This window comes from Nerophis lumbriciformis, linkage group LG19 (assembly GCF_033978685.3).
Source record: "Nerophis lumbriciformis linkage group LG19, RoL_Nlum_v2.1, whole genome shotgun sequence".
NCBI classification, from domain to species: domain Eukaryota; kingdom Metazoa; phylum Chordata; class Actinopteri; order Syngnathiformes; family Syngnathidae; genus Nerophis; species Nerophis lumbriciformis.
In genome coordinates this window covers 3,206,712-3,230,424 of record NC_084566.2, presented here as the reverse complement: position 1 = coordinate 3,230,424, position 23,713 = coordinate 3,206,712, and the positions used below count along the sequence as shown (strand labels likewise).

The following is a 23,713-nucleotide window of genomic DNA, read 5'->3' as shown; positions in this document are numbered from 1 at the left end:
CTCCCTGTGGGAGTCCTTTTGCAATGGGCCATGGCGGGCCCTAAAAATAAAAATAAAAATGAAAACAGGGGTTTCGTGTACCGCGCAGTGTCGGCAGCAGAGGGCGCTGTGACGCGACCATCGCCCCCCCGCCCCCCCCGCCTGGGCCGGCCTCATGTGACGCTCATCTGTCACAGTGGTTGGCAAAGGCAGCAAACTGGCTTCTTCAGGAAAGACTCGTGCAAAGTTATCATTTGATAACATGTCCCTCTACCGAAACACCATCTGGTTCTTGAACGGCATACACCATTACACAAGGTCAGTCCACTCCTGAATAATCTGTGCTTGTTTATTTTGTTGCACATTTGTCCTGTTGTTTATGAATACAAAGGTGTGTAGATCTCTGAACGAAAGCAGGCATATGTTGCTGAATTATGAAAGGCCTGGTCACCGAGTGGCACCACACACACTAGCCGTTATGTGCCATCACAATAGTCCCATTGACAGCTGAGGATGACGTCATCAAAGAAAAACACAATCGTCTCTTTAAAATCTGTTTAAATTCTCTCGCACTTTGTGTTTAGGAAGGGATATGAAGCGGCATTTCGAGATTTTGAGCCCCAGGACACGGACGTGTCCGTTGTGGGACGGTCTTTCATGGTCACTGGAGCAAACAGTGGGATTGGGAAGGCGACCGCCATGGCTATAGCCAAGAAAGGTACTGTGCACACCCAAGAGATGAACCTTTCCCCATTATGGACTTTTATGTCAAATTGAATGCAATAATTCACGCTGTTAATCAGAAAAAATATCGCATTATTCATATGGCCAAAAGTTTGGACACACCTTCTCCTCATTCAATGTGTTTTCTTTTATTTTCCTACTTTCTGCCCTAACCCTCATGATAATACACCCACCATCAAAATGACTGCAGTAAGATATCTGTTTTGTTGATGCACACAAAAATTTACTCTGCAATCCGCTAATCTTTTTTTTTGGCAACTTTTAAGGTGATTTACAAACCCCGTTTCCATATGAGTTGGGAAATTATGTTAGATGTAAATATAAACGGAATACAATGATTTGCAAATCCTTTTCAACCCATATTCAATTGAATATGCTCCAAAGACAAGATATTTGATGTTCAAACTCATAAACTTTTTTTTTTTTGCAAATAATAATTAATCTAGAATTTCATGGCTGCAACACATGCCAAAGTAGTTGGGAAAGGGCATGTTCACCACTGTGTTACATCACCTTTTCTTTTAACAACACTCAAACGATTGGGAACTGAGGAAACTAATTGTTGAAGCTTTGAAAGTGGAATTCTTTCCCATTCTTGTTTTATGTAGAGCTTCAGTCGTTCAACAGTCCGGGGTCTCCGCTGTCGTATTTTACGCTTCATAATGCGCCACACATTTTCGATGGGAGACAGGTCTGGACTGCAGGCGGGCCAGGAAAGTACCTGCACTCTTTTTTCACGAAGCCATGCTGTTGTTACACGTGCTGAATGTGGCTTGGCATTATCTTGCTGAAATAAGCAGGGGCCTCCATGAAAAAGACAGTGCTTAGATGGCAGCATATGTTGTTCCAAAACCTGTATGTACCTTTCAGCATTAATGGTGCCTTCACAGATGTGTAAGTTACCCATGCCTTGGGCACTAATGCACCCCCATACCATCACAGATGCTGCCTTTTGAACTTTCTGTCGACAACAGTCTGGATGGTTTGCTTCCCTTTTGGTCCGGATGACACGATGTCGAATATTTCCAAAAACAATTTGAAATGTGAACTCGTCAGACCACAGAACACTTTTCCACTTTGCATGAGTCCATCTTAGATGATCTCGGGCCCAGAGAAGCCGGCGGCGTTTCTGGATGTTGTTGGTAAATGGCTTTCGCTTTGCATAGTAGAGCTTTAACTTGCACTTACAGATCTAGCGACCAACTGTATTTAGTGACAGTGGTTTTCTGAAGTGTTCCTGAGCCCATGTGGTGATATCCTTTAGAGATTGATGTCGGTTTTTGATACAGTGCCGTCCGAGGGATCGAAGGTCACGGTCATTCAATGTTGGTTTCCGGCCATGCCGCTTACGTGGAGTGATTTCTCCAGATTCTCTGAACCTTTTGATGATATTATGGACCGTAGATGTTGAAATCCCTAAATTTCTTGCAATTGCACTTTGAGAAACGTTGCTCTTAAACTGTTTGACTATTTGCTCACGCAGTTGTGGACAAAGGGGTGTACCTCGCCCCATCCTTTCTTGTGAAAGACTGAGCATTTTTTGGGAAGCTGTTTTTATACCCAATCATGGCACCCACCTGTTCCCAATTAGCCTGCACACCTGTGGGATGTTCCAAATAAGTGTTTCTCAACTTTATCAGTATTTATTGCCACCTTTCCCAACTTCTTAGTCACGTGTTGCTGGCATCAAATTCTAAAGTTAATGATTATTTGCAAAAAAAAAAAAAAATGTTTATCGGTTTGAACATCAAATATGTTGTCTTTGTAGCATATTCAACTGAATATGGGTTGAAAATGATTTGCAAATCATTGTATTCCGTTTATATTTACATCTAACACAATTTCTCTACTCATATGGAAAGGGGGTTTGTAACTAAATAGCTTCTCAAAGGACAATGAGAAATTATAACTGATTATACTTAAAAGTAGTCAGGGCACAGCTTTTATAGCAGTATATTGTCTAAATAGCTGTCAAAGAAAGATCATTGTTTTTTTCATATCGATCACGATTAATATCATAACCTATTTTATATTGTAACCTGGCTGTTTTGAAGCATCTGCACTAAAAACGAAAGTAACTAGAGAACAAAGCAAATGAAATAAAATTAACATAGAAATATTCAAGCTAAATACAATCTGAAAATAAAAAAATATTTTTAGAATTGGTTTCATTTATGTTTGTATTTAACGAAATTTGTACTATAGAGTACAGGCTGAAAGTTTGGACACACCTTCTCATTCAATGCGTTTTCTTTATTTTCATGACTATTTACATTGTAGATTGTCACATCAAAACTATGAATGAACACATGTGGAGTTATGTACTTAACAAAAAAAGGTGAAATAACTGAAAACATGTTTTATATTCTAGTTTCTTCAAAAAATTGCCACCCTTTGCACACTCTTGGCATTCTCTCGATGAGCTTCAAAAGGTTCAAGACTGTTGGAAAACCATTTCAGGTGACTACCTCTTCAAGCTCATCGAGAGAATGCCAAGAGTATGCAAAGCAGTATCCAGGGCAAAGGGTGGCTATTTTGAATAAACTAGAATATAAAACATGTTTTCAGTTATTTCACCTTTTTTTGTTAAGTACATAACTCCACATGTGTTCATTCATAGTTTTGATGTGACAATCTACAATGTAAATAGTCATGAAAATAAAGAAAACGCATTGAATGAGAAGGTGTGTCCAAACTTTTGACCTGTACTGTATGTAAGCAGATTAATCACACAATTGTTTTTGAGCAGGGGGTTACAAGGTCAGGGATCAGGTCAAAGCATACGTCAGCAAAAAAGATGAATGTGGAGACCCCGGCTGGTGTGCTCGCTGGCAAGTTTCACTACAAAATAATGCCAATGGGAGTTTAGGTACAACTATTCAGGTTTTGACCAAATAGATGTAGTGCAGTCAAGTAACCCACTTTTTTTTTTTTAAATCCTTTATGACATTGTGACAAAGAATGCATTTGTGTCAAAATATTACTTTGGTTGTGATTAATCCAAATTCAAAAGTGGGATTCATTTGATTTAAAAAAAAATGAATGGTTTGCAGGTGGTAGAGTGCACATGGTGTGCAGGAATAAAGATAAAGCTGAAGAGGCCAAGGAGGAGATTATTCATGAATCTGGTAATACTGTAAGTATTGTTTTTAAGCATATTATACAACTATTTTTTTTGGAAGCATGTTGTCCAATAAACTTGGTCCTGGAATTTAGACGTGCTTTTAGTAAGTTTTGATACACTTTTGTACATTAAAGATGCTAAAATCATGCCAATGTTGGTCATAAATGGCACCCCGGGTGCACTTTGGACACAGCTGACCCACTGGGAATAAAGAATTTTGTGTGTCTGTACTAGGGTTGTACGGAATGATTCATTAGTATACCGGTACTATACTAGTACCGGTATACTAATAATTCATATTTGCGACCCCCCTCCCCTTTTTTTTTTACGGGCATGACGGCGCGTCGTCACGTCGTGCAATTGCTGGTTTTACGAGCAGAAGAGCATGTTCGGCAGTGCACACACACGGAGTACTTACAAGCAGACACAGTGTGTAGACAGAAAAGGGAAAATGGACACATTTTGGCCTAAAAACTAAAGATAAAGGTAAAGTTATAACACTGAAACATCCTCAGGAAGAGGTGCTTTAAGACATGGCTAGCTAGCTCGCGGCTAACGTCCATCCGCAGTCTTAGCTACTTCTAAATCACTAATCCTCGCCTCCATGGCGACAAATAAAGTATGTTTCTTACAAGTAGCATTATCACTGCAGGACGAGGAATAGCTAAACATGCTTCACTACATACCATAGGAGGATACCGTAGGAGGATACAATAGCTCACTGGCGTCCACTGTAATGATACCAAGTACAGGAGCGTATCTAGTCGATACTACTATGATTACATCGATATTTTTTTAGCATCACAAAATCTATTTTTGTTTTTTTAAGATTTATATTATGTATATAAACTCAGGAAATACATCCCTGGACACATGAGAACTTAAAATATGACCTTGGTGACATGGTATCAAATTGATACCCAAATTTGTGGTATCATCCAAAACTAATGTAAAGTATCAAACAACAGAAGTATAAGTGATTATTACATTTTAACAGAAGTGTATATAGAACATGTTTAAAACAGAAAATAGGCAGATATTAACAGTAAATGGACAAGTAGATTAATAATGCATTTTTGCAGTTTGTCCCTCATAATGTTGACAAAATAATAGAAGGATAAATGACACAATATGTTACTGCATATGTCAGCAGACTAAGTAGGAGCCTTTGTTTGTTTACTTACTACTAAAAGACAAGTTGTCTAGTACGTTCACTATTTTATTTAAGGACTAAATTGCAATAATAAACATATGTTTAATGTACCCTAAGATTTTTTGTTAAAATAAAGCCAATAATGTCATTTTTTATGGTTCTCTTTATTTAGAAAAGTATCAAAATACATTTGGTACTGGTACAACCCTATTCTGTACCTTTTCATGCTGGTGTGTGATGATGCAAGACCAGTCAAACATTTAGACACACGGTCATCAAATGAGAATGCGTATCCAATCCAATTCCAAGTTGCATAAAAATGTGTTCTTTTTAGTAGGACTATGCTGTGACATGTTTGATTAAAAAACATTGGGTTTGCTGTCGTCTATCTTCTAGTCTAGATCCCTACAGTCCTGTTAATTCCCAAGGAAAGTTGAAAACAGAGGTTGCGTAATCCTACTAATTAGTGATTGCAGGTGTTTATAGTCATTATGAATGGATATGAAAAAGAAGTAACTGCTGTCTTCATTGCAGGAAGTATACGTCCATATTGTGGACTTGTCAGAGTCACGCAGAGTCTGGCAGTTTGCTGAGGCCTTCAAGAAGCAGTATTCATCTTTACACGTCTTGGTAGGTAGACACAATCTTGACATAATGAAGTGAATATAAGATAGTTTTTTGAAAAACAAAGACAGAATTAACCTTTTTTTTTTTTTTTTTTTTTTTTAAATAACTGGTAGACTGCAATTAAAATATGCAAACCCCAAAAGCAGTGAAGTTGTGTAAATGGTAAATAAAAACAGAATACAATGATTTGCGAATTCTTTTTCAACTTATATTCAATTGAATAGACGGCAAAGACAAGATACTTAACGTTCAAACTGGTAAACTTTGTTATTTTTTGCTAATATTAGCTCATTTGGAATTTGATGCCTGCAACATGTTTCAAAAAAGCTGGCACAAGTAGCAAAAAAGACTGAGAACGTTGAGGAATGCTCATCAAACACTTATTTGGAACATCCCACAGGTGAACAGGCTAATTGGGAACAGGTGGGTGCCATGATTGGGTATAAAAGCAGCTTCCATGAAATGCTCAGTCATTCACAAACAAGGATGGGGCGAGGGTCACCACTTTGTCAACAAATGCGTGAGCAAATTAACCAACAGTTTAAGAACATTTCTCAACCAGCTATTGCAAGGAATTTAGGGATTTAATCATCTACAGTCCGTAATATCATCAAAAGGTTCAGAGAATCTGAAGAAATCACTGCACGTAAGCAATGATATTACGAACCTTCGATCCCTCAGGCGGTACTGCATCAAAAAGCAACATCAGTGCGTAAAGGATATCACCACATGGGCTCAGGAACACTTCAAAAAAACACTGTCAGTAACTACAGTCAGTCGCTACATCTGTAAGTGCAAGTTATAACTCTACTATACGTTAAAGTTAAAGAACCAATTATTGTCACACACACTAGAAAAGCGAAAGCCATTTATCAACAACACCCAGAAACACTGCCGGCTTCGCTGGGCCCGAGCTCATCTAAGATGGACTGATGCAAAGTGGAAAAGTGTTCTGTGGTCTGACAAGTCCACATTTCAGATTGTTTTTGGAAACTGTGGACGTTGTGTCCTCCGGAACAAAGAGGAAAAGAAAAGCCAGCATCTGTGATGGTATGGGGGTGTATTAGTGCCCAAGGCATGGGTAATTTACACATCTGTGAAGGCGCCATTAATGCTGAAAGGTACATAACGTTTTGAAGCAACGTTATCATGGACGACCCTGCTTATTTACCATCTGGACTGTTATAGGAGCAAACAAAAAAACAAGTTTCTCAACTGGAACATTAAATATCTTGTCTTTGTAGTCTATTCAATTAAATATAAGTTGAGAAGGATTTGCAAATCATTGCATTCAGTTTTTATTTACAAATTATAAAATGTGTTTTTTTTGACTGGTTTTGTATATTACTTAACTACTTTGACAACTTACTTTATTGAACACTATTATCTTAAAATCAGCACTATCAGCGGTACTTTAACTTTAATTTGCCATCTGCTAACTTGCCCAGCCTTTGAGAGACTTTTTTCCATAGTGTGTACAGTCTTCAGGGTAATAGTCTTCTATTTGGATAAACAGGACAGTACATTCCACAGGTAAACAATGCAGGGTGTATGGTTCACAAGAGAGAGGTGAACGACGAAGGCCTGGAGAAGAATTTCGCCATCAACACCATGGGTAAGACCTCCATGTAGTCTTTATACTTGGGAGTTAGGCTTGAATACGGTGTTGGTCTGTCTCTTCAGGCACGTATCTTCTCACCGAGGGTCTCATACCACTTCTACAAAAGAGCCGGGACCCAAGGGTGGTATGAAGGGGCACATCATGGCGGACTCCACAGTGCCACCTTTGTGTCTGGACACTTGTGTCTCTGTTTAGATCACCGTGTCGTCAGGAGGCATGCTGGTCCAGAAGCTTCAGATTGATGACTTACAGTCGGATAAAGGCTACTTTGACGGCGTCATGGTCTACGCCCAGAACAAAGTAGGTATAGTCTGTGCCTTCATTGACAATTGTTGTGAGTCTTGCGTTGCTGTTCCTCTCAGAGGCAGCAGGTGGTGCTGACAGAGCAGTGGGCCAAAGAGTACTCTGACATCCACTTTTCGGTCATGCAGCCCGGCTGGGTCGATACACCAGGTACTCATTCAACTGCTATGTTCATCTAATACGGGAGGGATATATGCCAATTTGAATGGTAATGATGTCATATTGCACTGAGGATGGACTGTATCAAGAAGGCCAGATAGTGACACAGATTGCAACTGTATCAATTGTTACCACATCACAACATACCATACTGTTCCAGATTTCGTTTTTCTGTGAAATTTGCTCAATTGTGTCCCATCTAGTGTTGTCCCGATACCAATAATTTGGTACCGGTACCAAAATGTATTTCAACACTTTTCTAAATAAAGGGGACCACAAAAAATAGCATTATTGGCTTTATTTTAACAAACATATGTTTGTTATTGCAATTTAGTCCTTAAATAAAATAGTGAACATACTAGACAACTTGTCTTTTATTAGTAAGTAAACCAAGACTCCTAATTAGTCTGCTGACGTATGCAGCAACATATTGTGTCATTTATCATTCTATTGTTTTGTCAACATTAAAAAGGACAAGTGGTAGAAAATGGATTATTAATCTACTTGTTCATTTACTGTTAATATCTGCTTATTTTCTGTTTCAACATGTTCTATCTACACTTCTGTTAAAATGTAATAATCACGTATTCTTCTCTTGTTTGATACTTTACATTAGTTTTGGATGATACCACAAATTTAGGTATCGATCCGATACCAAGTAGTTGCAGGATCATACATTGGTCATATTCAAAGATTTTGTGATGCTAAAAAATATCGATGTAATCATAGTAGCATCAACTATATACGCTCCTGTACTTGGTATCATTACAGTGTAGATCCACCAATGGCGTTTGTGTACATTGTGACGCCAGTAAGCTATTGTATCCTCCTATTGTGTGTAGTGAAGCATGTTTAGCTATTCCTCGTCCTCCAGTACTTGTAAGAAACTTACTTTGTCAACATGGAGGCGAGGATTAGTTATTTAGAAGTAGCTAAAACACCGCCGACTGCGGATGGACATTAGCTGCTAGCTAGGTAGCCATGTCTTAAAGCACCTCTTCCTGAGGGTGTTTCAGTGTTATAACTTCACCTTTATCTTTAGTTTTTAGACCAAAATGCATCCATTCTCCCTTTTCTGCCTACACAGTGTCTGTTTGTAAGTACTCCGTGTGTGTGCGCTGCCGAACATGCTCCTCGTAAAACCAGCAATGTCATGCCTGTAAGGGAGGGGGGTAGGGGAGAGGCCGGTACTTTTTAGAGGTGGTATAGTACCGAATATGATTCATTAGTATTGCGGTACTATACGAGTACCGCTATACCGTACTACCCTGGTCCCAACCTTACAAAACCACGGCCTTCCCACTTTCAGCCGTGTCCACATCCATGCCCCAGTTCCACAGCATGATGGGAGACAGGCTGCGCACTGCGGAGCAAGGGGCCGACACTGTGGTGTGGTTGGCTTTGTCCCGAGCTGCCGGCAGAACCCAAAGCGGGCAGTTCTTTCAAGGTAGGCATCATTTTCATAACTTAAATCTTCCGCTTCACTTGTTCCTGCATGACACACAAATGGGGGTCCGTGTTGCAGATCGCACGCCCGTCTCTACCCACCTGCCTCTGGCCTGGACCCGCAGCTCTACAGTGGAGGTTCTGACTTTCATCGGTCATCTGGAGATTCTGGCCAAAGCTGTGCAGTCCCTGCCTGATCCACTAGGACCCAGCAGCCTCCAACTAGTATAATACAACCAATAAAGTCAATTACTGAAGAATGGTACACAATGGTCATGTTTTGTTAACTCCAGTACAATTACACTACAATATATCTAATTTTCCACAACATTTCACTAAACAAATTTCAACAAGAGTACTACCTAGTTCGTGTCCAGCTCGTAGAGATTGACTTTACACCGAAGACAACACAGGCATGACTGTCTTGCCTATGTCAGACGTAGGGGTCCAGGGCTGCATGAGTGCTACCGACATTTGGGGAACCACACTTCAACAATGTACATGTTTCTCACTGGCACTCATCGAGGGCGGACGCTCCTCTTTCCTCTCCTGCTTGCTTCCTTGTCTGGTCTCGTTTTAACTTTCTTGTTGCCTTTTTTTGCTCTGCTCTCCAAATCTAAACATTGGAACTACAAACCCCGTTTCCACATGAGTTGGGAAATTGTGTTAGATGTAAATATAAACGGAATACAATGATTTGCAAATCATTTTCAACCCATATTCAGTTGAATATGCTACAAAGACAACATATTTGATGTTCAAACTGACAGGTTTTTTTTTTTGCAAATAGTCATTAACTTTAGAATTTGATGCCAGCAACACGTGACAAAGAAGTTGGGAAAGGAGGCAATAAATACTGATAAAGTTGAGGAATGCTCATCAAACACTTATTTGGAACATCCCACAGGTGAACAGGCAAATTGAGAACAGGTGGGTGCCATGATTGGGTATAAAAGTAGATTCCATGAAATGCTCAGTCATTCACAAACAAGGAAGGGGCGAGGGTCACCACTTTGTCAACAAATGCGTGAGCAAATTGTTGAACAGTTTAAGAAAAAACTTTCTCAACCAGCTATTGCAAGGAATTTAGGGATTTCACCATCTACGGTCCGTAATATCATCAAAGGGTTCAGAGAATCTGGAGAAATCACTGCACGTAAGCAGCTAAGCCCGTGACCTTCGATCCCTCAGGTTGTACTGCATCAACAAGCGACATCAGTGTGTAAAGGATAACACCACATGGGCTCAGGAACACTTCAAAAACCCACTGTCAGTATCTACAGTTGGTCGCTACACCTGTAAATGCAAGTTAAAACTCTCCTAAGCCAGGCGGAAACCGTTTATCAACAACACCCAGAAACGCCGTCAGCTTCGCTGGGCCTGAGCTCATCTAAGATGGACTGATACAAAGTGGAAAAGTGTTCTGGGTTCTGACGAGTCCACATTTCAAATTGTTTTTGGAAACTGTGGACGTCGTGTCCTCCAGACCAAAGAGGAAAAGAACCATCCAGATTGTTATAGGCGCAAAGTTGAAAAGCCAGCATCTGTGATGGTATGGGGGTGTATTAGTGCCCAAGACATGGGTAAATTACACATCTGTGAAGGCACCATTAATGCTGAAAGGTACATACAGGTTTTGGAGCAACATATGTTGCCATCCAAGCAACGTTACCATGGACGCCCCTGCTTATTTCAGCATGACAATGCCAAGCCACGTGTTACATCAACGTTACTTCATAGTTAAAGAGTGCGCGTACTAGACTGGCTTGCCTGTAGTCCAGACCTGTCTCCCATTGAAAATGTGTGGCGCATTATGAAGCCTAAAATATCACAATGGAGACCCCCGGACTGTTGAACAACTTAAGCTGTACATCAAGCAAGAATGGGAAAGAATTCCACCTGAGAAGCTTAAAAAATATGTCTCCTCAGTTCCCAAACGTTTACTGAGTGTTGTTAAAAGGAAAGGCCATGTAACACAGTGGTGAACATGCCCTTTCCCAACTACTTTGGCATGTGTTGCAGCCATGAAATTCTAAGTTAATTATTATTTGCGAAAAAAAAAAAAAAAGTTTATGAGTTTGAACATCAAATATCTTGTCTTAGTAGTGCATTCAATTGAATATGGGTTGAAAAGGATTTGCAAATCATTGCATTCCGTTTATATTTACATCTAACACAATTTCCCAACTCATATGGAAACGGGGTTTGTATTTAAATTGTATTTTCACTCACAACTAACTTGGATTGTTTTCCTGGCTTCGAGACTCTCCCAAAGGACAGTGCGGCGAAGACACAACAAACTGTCTCTCATGGAGACACACCTGTTGTTGACTTTGGACTAGCGACTACACGACATCAAGGCCACGAAACAGAGACACGCAGCAGGCTTACAAACACACATGCATCCACAAAATATATACGCCATACACATACCCCAGCCCCTATCCAACGCCCTTGACGCGAATCCCTTAGGGGTGATGGACAGCTGAGCAGCGCCTGAAGAGCTGCAGCCTGCCACCATAGCCCCCACTCCCTCCCCTCTGTTGCAAGTCTGGAGATGTATGTTGTAACATGTATATGTGCTTTGCTATGGAGCTTTTTTTTTCCCACTCCAGACTGGGCCCCCTTAGGAACACAGTCGAGATTGTATTTTTTTACTCATCCTCGCCCAGTGTTGACCTTTTTCCCATGTTTTACGGGGGCCTTGTGGCGACCCATCAGCGTTCCTGTTCTGTAACCCTGTACACTGTTTGTCTAATCCTGAACGGGTTTGTGCTGAAAAGAAAGTTTTGTTGTACTTGTGCAATGAAAATAAAGACCTACCTACCTACCTACCTACCTAACACAGAGCTGTATCCCTTCCAATAAAAAGCTCAAACACACCTCAAAATGACAAGTGCATAACGAGGAACATGAGGGTGATGGAGTGGCAAAGTAATATCTAAGTTTAATTTCTAAATTACAGTGGCACCTCAACTTAAAAAGGAACTGCACTTTATTTGAAAATGTGCCCATCATTCACAATCAATGTGAGACAAGAAGAAAAAAGATTGGGGTTTTTTGCATTGTAACATGTAAAAATCAGCTCGTTCTAGGTAGCTAGCAATGCAGCTAATGGTAGCAATCAATTGTACCTCTTAAGTCACTTTGAAAATGCATTCAAAAAACATCAACAATACTTCATTTACGTTCTGTAACCTGTATACTAACCGAACTGTAGCGACATTGTTATTGTAAGAGGAAACACTGAGGAACTATTTTTCTATCATAGTAACACATGGCCGTGCTACGGTATTAGCCGTAAAAGCTAGCTACGGAAAGAGATAAGCTAGCAACTGCGTCAACACGAAACACATTTGAGTTTGTAATACACAACACTGCAAAAAGACCATCTGTACTGAGTGAAAAACAATCATATTACAGTATCTGTAAAGTATTATTTCATGTTGTTTGTACACATCTAGCCAGGCAGTGTATGCTGTCTGTCATTATAACACGCATGACGTGCTGCGTGTATCATGATTAATATAAAGTGTGACTCACTTGATGGACAGTTGTCTATCCAGCTGGCTCTGGATGTTTTTTTCGACCGGTTTATTTGGGTAAGCACTCCATTTATGTCAAAATAGCACGGCTTCAAAATATCACATTTTGCAGCTTAAAGCCACTTTCACCTCACTATCTCGGCATCAATGTCTCACTCTTCCTTCGTGCTGGCTTCTAGAGCTGTAGTACATCCTCCATATCCAGATTCAAAAAGATAAGTTATTGAATCCTCATTTGTCCAAAAATAGTCTTCTTCGTTGTTTGTTACTGAATCTGCCATTAGAAAACCCACATGCCTTTGTTTCCGGAAGTAGGACACACAGTTGCCAGAAGTCGGACGTGCGCTGCTATGGAACATAAATAAATGTGCTGAGGAATTAGTTTCGGCAATGATTAAAATGACCAAAATACGATAAATACATAATTACATATTGTCAGGAAGATGTCTGTTACTACGTTTTATATATACTTGCAATGTGTATATCAAACATATTACATATTGTTATGAAGGCGTTTGTTACTACATTATATATACCGTATTTTCCGCACTATAAGGCGCACCTAAAAACCACAAATTTTCTCAAAGGCTGACAGTGCGCCTTATAACCCGGTGCGCTTTATATATGGATTAATATTAAGATTCATTTTCATAAAGTTTCGGTCTCGTAACTACGGTAAACAGCCGCCATCTTTTTTCCCGGTAGAACAGGAAGCACTTCTTCTTCTACGCAAGCAACCGCCAAGGTAAGCACCCGCCCCCATAGAACAGGAAGCGCTTCTTCTTCTACTGTAAGCAACCACCCGCCCGCGTAGAAGAAAAAGCACGCGGATATTACCGTACGTTTCATTTCCTTTGTGTGTTTACATCTGTAAAGACCACAAAATGGCTCCTACTAAGCGACAGGGATCCGGTTCATGAAAAGACGCAATCTCTCCATCCGCACACGGATTACTATTTCACAGCAACTGATATTCCTGTGAACCGCACTGTGGATACAACGGGAGCACGTACGGTGAATATTCGCACCACAGGGAATGAGAAGTCATCCTTCACTGTGGTTCTAGCTTGCCATGCTAATGGCCAGAAACTTCCACCCATGGAGATATTCAAAAGGAAGACCTTGCCAAAAGAGACCTTTCCAGCCGGCGTCATCATAAAAGCTAACTCGAAGGGATGGATGAAGAAAAGATGAGCGAGTGGTTAAGGTAAGTTTAAGTTTACGCAAAGAGGCCGGGTGGCTTTTTTCACGCAGCTTCGTCCATGTTGATATACGATTCCATGCGCGCCCACATCACGCTGGTTTTAATATATTATTAAAGTTTGACTGACCTATTTGACTGTTTTTTTGACATTCCTTTAGCGCAGTTAGATGCGGCTTACAACACGGGGCGGCTTATAGGTGGACAAAGTTTTGAAATATGCCGTTCATTGAAGGCGCGGCTTATAACCCAGGGCGCCTTATGGTGCGGAAAATACGGTATATATATATACTTGCAGTGTGTATTTTGTACATTACATATTGTTATGAAAGTGTATGTTACTACATTATATACAGTATATATACTCAGTGTGTATATTGTACATATTACATATTGTTATGAAGGTGTCTGTTACTACATTATATAGATACTGGCAGTGTGTATATTGTACATATTACATATTGTTATGATACATATATACTTGCAGTGTGTATATTGTACATATTACATATTGTTATGAAGGTGTCTGTTACTACATTATATATATACTTGCAGTGTGTATATTGTACATACTACATATTGTTATGAAGGTGTCTGTTACTACATTATATATATAATTGCAGTGTGTATATTGTACATATTACATATTGTTATGAAGGTGTTTGTTACTACATTATATATACTGTATACTTGCAGTGTGTATATTGTACATGTTACTTATTGTTATGAAAGTGTCTGTTACTACATTATATATACACTATAAAATTGTGCTGATTTGGGGGCAAAACACAGATTAAGTTGATTTCAATTCATTTCTATGAGAGATGTTGATTTAAGTTACAAGTGTTTTAAGTTATAAGAGCTCCGTCACAGAATCAATTCAACTCTTACATAAAGTAAAGAAAATGTTGATACAAAGAGCAGAACATTTCTGTAAAAAACTATAGATTCAATACTTTATTTATAACAATATTATTTTTAAAATACATGATTTTTGTACAATATTGAAACAAAAATAAAGTGCAAAATTTGAATTTTTTTCCTAGAGGTTGATAACTTGATCATAAGAGGCAGTAAGATTACTTTTTGTGCAGTTTTTCCTCCCATTTAAATGTGTAGCACTTGCAAGAATCAATATATTGTCAAGTCATTCAAAATCTACTTTGGGTCTCCTCTATGCCACATAGGTGTACAGATTACGGTCTTCTGGTGTCCTTGCCAAGTATTCTCTATCTATAAGTACCTCTATGCGCTTTTTGACCACCACGGGGCTGGGGAGGAAGTGTGCCTGCAGCTGCTGAGTCACCTGAGGACACACAACGCACGGCAATATTAGACTTAGACAAACTTTAATGATCCACAAGGGAAATTGTTCCACACAGTAGCTCAGTTACAAAGAATGGAAAGGATCATGCACACAAAGCAAAAACAAAAGGTATAAAGTAGACTAAAAATGTACCATAGTAGCAATATAAAATGTAAATATTACATATTATATATACAGCATATAATATATACTGATATATTATATATACAATATATAACCAATCCCAATTACCATGTATAATATTACAGATTACCGTATTTTCCGCACTATAAGGCGCACCTAAAAACCACAATTTTTCTCAAAAGCTGACAGTGCGCCTAATAACCCGGTGCGCTTTATTACGATTCATTTTCATAAAGTTTCGGTCTCGCAACTTCGGTAAACAGCCGCCATCTTTTTTCCCGGTAGAACAGGAAGCGCTTCTTCTTCTACGCAAGCAACCGCCAAGGAAAGCACCCGCCCCCATAGAACAGGAAGCGCTTCACCCGCCCCCATAGAAAAGGAAGCGCTTCACCCGCCCCCGGAAGAAGAAGAAAAAACGCGCGGATATCACCGTACGTTTCATTTCCTGTTTACATCTGTAAAGACCACAAAATGGCTCCTAATAAGCGATCCGGTTCATAAAAAGACGCAATCTCTCCATCCGCACACGGATTACTACCGTATTTCACAGCAACTGATATTCCTGTGAACCGCACTGTGGAACGGGAGCACGTACGGTGAATATTCGCACCACAGAGAATGAGAAGTCATCCTTCACTGTGGTTCTAGCTTGCCATGCTAACTTCCACTCATGGTGATATTCAAAAGGAAGACCTTGCCAAAAGAGACCTTTCCAGCCGGCGTCATCATAAAAGCTAACTCGAAGGGATGGATGGATGAAGAAAAGATGAGCGAGTGGTTAAGGGAAGTTTACGCGAAGAGGCCGGGTGGCTTTTTTCACACAGCTCCGAAGGCGAACACACCTTCACTAAGACGGGCAGACAGCCTCGGACGACATACGCCAACATTTGCCAGTGGATCGTAAATGCTTGGGCAGATATTTCGGTCACAACTGTGGTCCGAGCTTTCCGGAAGGCAGGATTCACAGAACAACAGCGACACTGACTCCCGATGACTTCTACGAGACGGAACCGGCCATTTTGGATCCCGTATTCGCCCAACTTTTCAATTCGGACACCGAAGACGAAGAATTCGAAGGATTTACGAATGAAGAATAACTTCAGAAGGTGAGCGCTATGTTTATTTTGTGTGTTGTGACATTAACGTTAAAGCAACATTATGTTGCTATTGTTCTACACCATTTTGAATTTTACTATGTTTGTGATTGCACATTTGCGTACATTTTGGGACAGAGTTGTTAGAACGCTGGTTTTCAATATATTATTAAAGTTTGACTGAACTATCTGACTGTTTTTTTGACATTCACTTTAGCGCAGCGTTTTTTTGACATTCACTTTAGCGCAGCGTAGGCGCGGCTTTTAGTCCGGGGCGGCTTATTGGTGGACAAAATTATGAAATATGTAATTCATAGAAGGTGCGGCTAATAATCCGGTGCGCCTTATAGTGCGGAAAATACGGTATGTAACAGTTGCAGCATAAAATAAAGAGTAGATCCATCAGAAAACATACATTGTAAACAAAGAGAGGTAGCTAACATAGCGGTCAGGTAATAGACACATATCTATTGCTGTATGGCAGAGATGTCAAACTCAAGGCCTGGGGGCCAGATCTGGCCTGCAAACACCTGAAAATGATGTGTCAATAAAGTACTTCATATTTTCTCACTAAATGCAATTGATTTTTTTCATTTCGACAGAAAAAAATATATGTACTGCTGCTTGAAATTGCATACCTTTTAAACTTTAGTACTATCCATTATTGCAACAAATGTTACAGTATATTATCATACCTTCCAAACATGTTTTTCACTAAATAAAAATAAACACTTAAATATCTGCTTGACTTATGGTTTTACAGCAAACTACCCATCAAATTAATAAAAATTACAATACATTGTACGGCGTTCTTTACGGCACATTACTGTAAATTAAAAAAAACTAAACAATTTTTGCGTTAAAATTCTGTTGACTGAGCTGCCATATTTTTACAGTAAAATCGTGTTTTAACGGTGTATTGCAGTAAATGGAAAGACGGTACATTTGTTTTTACGGTAGAAAAACTGGCAGCTAAGTTGCCAGAATAAGAAAAGAATGTGTACTGTTTTTCCATGAACAATATAATGTTGTAAAAACCAATGTCAATTCAACACAAAAAGTCTGGCTGCCAGATTTTTCCGTAAAACCCCTGCAAAAAACAGTGGTACTGTTTTTCCATTTACCGTAAAAAAACAACAACAGTATTATACAGTAATATTTTGTAAATGTAAAGTTTTTACTGTAAAATCGACAGTCTACTTAAAACAATTTATATAATTGTGTGAATGCTCCAAACATTCACACATACGGTTTTCTACACCAAAATTAAAAATTAATCTATTTATTCTTCTCCAGATTCTGGTGCGCTCTACCTTCCACATTTTTCACCCGATTCAAACCGTTCAACTTCAAACTGTTCAGCCTATTCGGGAATCGCAAGCTTTCCCTTGACAAAATTCCAAAAATTCCCAGATTTCCTAGAATTCCAGGTTTCCTGGGACATTTTCCCCATTCAAAATGAATTGGCCATTTTTCAAAATTCCACCATTTCCACATTTTTCAACCTATTCAAACCATTCCACCTTCCTGGAAATTCTAACTTCCTTTTTTCCAAGTTAAAAAAAATCTAGGATTTTCCAGAATTCCTGGTTTTCCAAAGCCCTATTTCCACCCTTTTCTAGCAAAAAATCCTTCCACATTTTTCAACCCACTTCAACCGTTCCACCGTCAAAACATTCCTATTAATTAGGACAAAAAACAAAATTGTTTTTTGAACTGGAAAAATTCGGAGTTTTCCCGAAATTCCAGGAATTCCGTAATACCATTTCTCAATTCAACATGTTACTACTTCATCATTTCTCAACAGATTTGCAAAATTCCAACACCAACCATTTCAAGTCATTCAGAACATTCAAGTTTTCTACCATTTTTTTTTAATTCCAGATTTTCCAAAAATTCCCTAATACCATTTACTACTTCAACATTTCTTGCCCGATTTAAACAATTCCAACACCAACAAATTTAGCTTATTCAGAACATTCATGCTCCTAACCATTTTCAAAGAAATCACGCTTTTCCCCAAAATTCTCAAATTTCCAGGAAGTTCCCATTGAAATGAATGGGAAATGTTTCCAACTTGCACAATTGCCACATTTTTCAACCTATTCAAACCATTCCAACATCAACACATTCCTCTTATCCTGGACATTCAAACTAACACTTTCCCAAGTTCCAAATTCCGATTTTCCTGGAAATTCAAACTCTTCCACATTCAAACCATTCCAAAATTCAAACTATTCTTACATTCATACTACATTCTGTCATAATTTCAGTTCAACTTCAGAATTGGAGTATTCACACGCAATTCCTTCAGGAATTTCCTCATCTAGTTATTAATGAAATCCAGAGGTATATTCATACATTATTCCCTATTACAAGCGGCCCTCGGATGGGAGCCATAACTGCCATGTGGCCCTCAATGAAAACCAGTTTGACATCCCTGCTGTATGGCCAGTGATTATACAGCTGGCTGGAGTGCGGAATGAAGGAGTTCTTGAATCGCACAGTGTGGGAACGAAGCTGAATGAGCCCGTTGGAGTGAGCCCCGCTGTCCCTCAATTGTCTGGTGGAGTGGGTGGCCAGGATTGTCCATGATGGCGATGTGGGTTCAACATCTGACAAGGAAAACCAAACAAACCGGATTGTGTGTTCTCACCTCGGCCACTAAGATGTTGTGCTGTATCTTCCTCCTGGACTTCATGATGCGCACAATGGCTGCGTCGATCATGACCTTCCTGTCGTCATCCACTTTCTGCCTTGTCTCTTTCCTCTCGGGGTCAGACTCTCCTTGTTTAGCAGCGACTAGAAGTGCACAAGGACAGGTTGAGATTGGAAGACATTTCAGGGCGTTCATGTGAGCGCCTTCCTCAGTTACAGGGTTGCTTGCAAGAACATACAGTACAGGCCAAAAGTTTGGACGCACCTTCTTATTCAATCTTTATTTTCATGACTATTTACACTGTAGATTGTCACTGAAGACATCAAAACTATGACACCTGTGAAGTGAAAACCATTTTAGGTGACTACCTCGTGAAGCTCATCGAGAGTGCCAAGAGTGTGCAAAGCAGTAATCAGAGCAAAGGGTGGCTATTTTGAAGGAACTAGAATATAAAACATGTTCAGTTATTTTACCTTTTATTGTTAAGTACATAACTCCACATTCATAGTTTTGATGTGACAATCTACAATGTAAATAGTCATGAAAATAAAGAAAACGCAATGAATTGAATTTTGATGTGGCATTGAATGAGGAGATGGTGTGTCCAAACTTTTGGCCTGTACTGTATATAGTGGTGTGGGCCACGGTATTGATGATCATGCACACCTGTCTGTATTTTGACTCTGTGCACTTTGGCAGTAAATTGGTCATTGACTGTGAACATGTGTCCGTTTTCGATCTCCTTAGACTTGGGCTCTTTGGTGAGGACTCTCTGTGTGGGTTTCCCACAGGCCAAAGACTGCAAAGCACGCAGTAACTCCCATTTGGGAATATCTGTCTCGTGGTGCATCTCCTTAAAAAAAACAACACACGTGTTGACAAAAATGAAAGTTTTGTGCGCGAGACGGCGGCGGGGGTATTGCGCGACCAACCTCGTAAGTGTAGCTTTCCCTGTGGTTGAAGAGCATAAGGATGGTCATCTGGAAGGTGGAGACCTGCAGGATGGTCTTACGGGAGTTGGAGCTCGCCACTTGTGTCGCTCCCGCGCCTGCTTCGGAACCATCCTCCTGCACGGTAAAAGAAAATAGTAGATGATAAAATGAACTGTAAACCTCATGTAAAGAATATACAACTTTAAGTGGCAAGAAACACATCAATCATGAATAAAGTTAGATAAAGTTAAAGTACCAATGATTGTCACACACACACAAGGTGTGGTGAAATTTGCCCTCTGCATTTGACCTCATCCCCTTGGTCACCCCCTGGGAGGTGAGGGGAGCAGTGGGGAGCAGTGGGCAGCAGCGGTGCCGCGCCCGGGAATCATTTTTGGTGATTTAACCCCCAATTCCAATAAGTAAAACATGTCCTAGACCAGGGGTTTCAAAGTCATTTTAGCTCAGGGGCCGCATGGAGGAAAATCTGTGCACACGGACTATTGAAATCATGGCATTAAAACTAAAAAATAAAGACAACTTCAGATTGTTTTCTTTGTCTTACTTTGGCCAAAAATAGAACAAACACATTCTGAAAATATTACAATAAAAATATAGAAAAAATACCGGCAGCAGTAAAGTTTAGATCCATGAAGGAAAGAAGAAAGTAAATTAACATTTAAAACTGAATACACTTACATATGCATAAAAATGTGTTCTTTTGTATTTTTTTTAATGAATTAAGTAACGTTTATGACAACCTTTTTCCAAAACAATATAGAATGTGAGATATAACAGGATAATGCATACATTTATCATTTGTTTTCAAAACGCTTACAAAAAAGTGGGACCCCAAAAATTTACTGTGGGACCCCATTTTTATGGCTTGATGCCATTTTGAAAATTACTAGCGCCAACACTGATGGAGTATTTGTGCGTGCAAAACAGCAGCAGGCGGCTGTGGCCTGCGGGCCGGTTTTAATGCTAATCAAATATCATCCCGGTGGCCATTGATCATTCATTTGTGGGCCAGATCTGGCCTGCGGGCCTTGACTTTGACACTTAGGTTCTAGACCGAAAATCACTCCATATTCTTTACTGTTCACTAGTGTTACATATCTGAGTTATTGTGTAGAAATATGGGAAATAACTACAAATGTGCACTTCATTCACTAACGGTGTTACAAAAAAGATTCATTAGAATAATACATAATGTTGGATATAGAGAATATTCAAACCCTTTATTTATTGAATCACAAATATTGAAATTCAACAATTTGGTGCATTTGCAAACAGCTAAAATTACATACAAAGCAAACTATAACATGCAAGCCAAGAATGTACAACAATTCTTCTCAACAAAAGAGGAGAAATATAACCTTAGAGGAAAATCTAATTTAAAACACATACAACACTTAAAACATTTACCATATCCATATGTGGAATTAAATGATGGAATGGATTAAGCAAACAAATCAAACAAAGCAACAATTTGATTCAGTTTAAGAGACTGTTCAAATTACAAGTGTTCACAAAGTACACAGTGCAAGAATTATGATGAACATTGTGAACCCTTTTCTTTCTTCTTTTCAGATAAAGATTATTTAATATTTGTTTACTTACTATGGTATATTATTTATTCACTTATTCACTGTTTTGTTACACAGAACAAGGAAATGGGAAAAAATTGCTATGGTAGGAAAAGGGGCAGGATTAAATACGCTCAGCTTCTTCCTACTCCTTTTTAGTCGTGCTGTAATGAAACAACTGGAAATATGCGACGCATTACATCACAGGTGTCAAACTCAAGGCCAGATCTGGTCCGCAACATCATTTTATCTGGCCCGCAAACACCTGGCAATGATACGTGTCAATAAAGTACTTCATATTTTCTCATTAAATGTAATTGATTTTTTTCATTTTGACAGAAAAAAATATATGTACTGCTTGAAATTGAATGCCTTTTGAACTTTAATAGTATCCAAAATTGCAACAAATACTACAGTATATATCATACTTTTACTGTTTTTGTCTAAATAAAATTAATAAAAATACTTACCTTTACAGCAAACTACCCATCAGATTAATAAAAACGACAATATATTTTACGTTGTTCTTTACAGCATATTACTGTACCGGTATATTAAAAAATACACTTTTTTGCGTTAAAATTCTGTTGCTGCCAGTTTTTGACTAAAATCTACGGTTGTTTTAACGGTGTATTACTGTAAATGGAAATACAGTACATTTGTTTTTGCGTCAGAAAAACTGGCAGCAAAGTTGCCAGAATAAAAAAAGAATGTGTACTGTTTTTCCATGAACAATGTAATGTTGTAAAAACCAATGTCAAATTAACACTAAAATTCTGGCAACAAAGGTGCCAGCTTTTTCCATAAAATCGACCCCAAAAAACAGTGGTACTGTTTTTCCATTTACCGTTAAATGTTGTAAAAAAACCAACAACACTATTTTACAGTAAAATTTTGTAAATGTAAAGTTTTTACTGTAACATCTTCTTAAAACAATGTATATGATTAATAATGAAATCCAGAGGAAAATTCATACATTATTCTGTTACTAGCGGCCCTCTGATGGCAGCCATAACTGCCATGTGGCCCTCAATGAAACCACTTTGACATCCCTGCATTACATTGTATCGTATGCATGTTTGAAATAAGATATTGTGATACTCCCCTTCGTTAAAAAGAGTCACATGACACCCACCTTTTTTAAGGCGCCGTAGAACGTTGCAATTAGGTCGGCGCCGCCCATGTGATGCTGCAGCGTGAGCTGTCGACCGGTGTGTTTGGCGAGGTAAAACCTGCCGTAACACAACATTGAGCTTCTGAACACAAACTATATACTGAAATGTCAAAAGAGTGACTAACACCTCCGAAAGACTTCAAAGGCGTGTTGGGGGGAAGAAGGAATGGTGCATCTGGGCGTCGCGGACTGTGTGGGCCAGTAACCAGTCGTGAGGACTCGGACAGTCAGGTCTACGCCACATAGAGAGGCCTAAGAAAGAAGCAGGCATCATTGCATTGTAATTAATCAAATAAGCATTTCTTATAGTAGAAACTTCAACTACAAATTGTAATCCTGCTTGATTCATCACACATTTGGAAAATAGTAGAGTTGCGCAACACAGACGATATAATTGTCTCACATTTGGGAGACAATAGAGCTTTTAATACTTCATATTGTGATAATGCATGTTGATGACACGTGTGTTTTAACGTCCTCAACGTAGTAGCGCCATCGCTAGTGGCAAACAGTGCAAAGTCGCATTTAAGTCAGCAATCCTCGCCTCAAAAGTGGCAAATAAACCTTTCTTACACATCTAATTATCACTGGAGGACGAGGAATAGCTGAAGATGCGACACTACACCATATAGTAGGATACAATAAGGAGTGTTAACCACTAAGCTAAACAGCTAGACAGGTGGGCGGATCGATACAAATATCGAAGGCAACGATACCAAGTATAGTATCAGTTCATGGTCGATAATACAGTGATTTGATAAATACTTTATTATACTAAAATCCTGTGTCGTTTATGTTATCGTTTACAAACTGGGGAAATTAATAATCTGGACACAGGAAGGTTTGAAGGGCAAAACCAAAGGATTTCAATCACAGCAAATAGTAAGACATATCATTGAAATATTTAATGAAT

General features: G+C 39.2%; 2 protein-coding genes across 4 annotated transcripts in view; one reads left to right on the top strand and one right to left on the bottom strand.

The window, feature by feature from the left end:
• The first annotated feature begins 117 nt into the window (after positions 1-117).
• On the top strand, positions 118-9,634 carry dhrs12lb (dehydrogenase/reductase (SDR family) member 12-like b). The gene is made up of 10 exons (XM_061979682.2): positions 118-297; positions 564-697; positions 3,777-3,859; positions 5,535-5,630; positions 7,161-7,242; positions 7,311-7,372; positions 7,444-7,548; positions 7,611-7,701; positions 9,020-9,157; positions 9,236-9,634. The coding sequence occupies exons 1-10, from the start codon at positions 242-244 to the stop codon at positions 9,385-9,387; spliced, it is 999 nt and encodes a 332-aa protein (XP_061835666.1). The 5' UTR covers positions 118-241; the 3' UTR covers positions 9,388-9,634.
• Positions 9,167-23,713, bottom strand: part of LOC133618886 (cullin-3-B-like) — a 33,939-nt gene continuing 19,392 nt past the window's right edge. Inside the window, exons 11-17 of one of the 3 annotated variants that reach the window (XM_061979681.2) lie at positions 22,928-23,052; positions 22,762-22,858; positions 20,038-20,172; positions 19,772-19,958; positions 19,103-19,248; positions 15,146-15,208; positions 9,167-9,378 (exon numbers count right to left, since the gene is read on the bottom strand). In XM_061979681.2, the coding sequence (XP_061835665.1) occupies positions 9,358-9,378; positions 15,146-15,208; positions 19,103-19,248; positions 19,772-19,958; positions 20,038-20,172; positions 22,762-22,858; positions 22,928-23,052 (774 nt within the window). In that variant the 3' untranslated portion in view covers positions 9,167-9,357. Of the gene's footprint in view, positions 9,379-12,134; positions 13,050-14,930; positions 15,209-19,102; positions 19,249-19,771; positions 19,959-20,037; positions 20,173-22,761; positions 22,859-22,927; positions 23,053-23,713 lie in introns of those variants that run through there. The other 2 variants (XM_061979679.1, XM_061979680.2) reach the window with 2 other exon arrangements.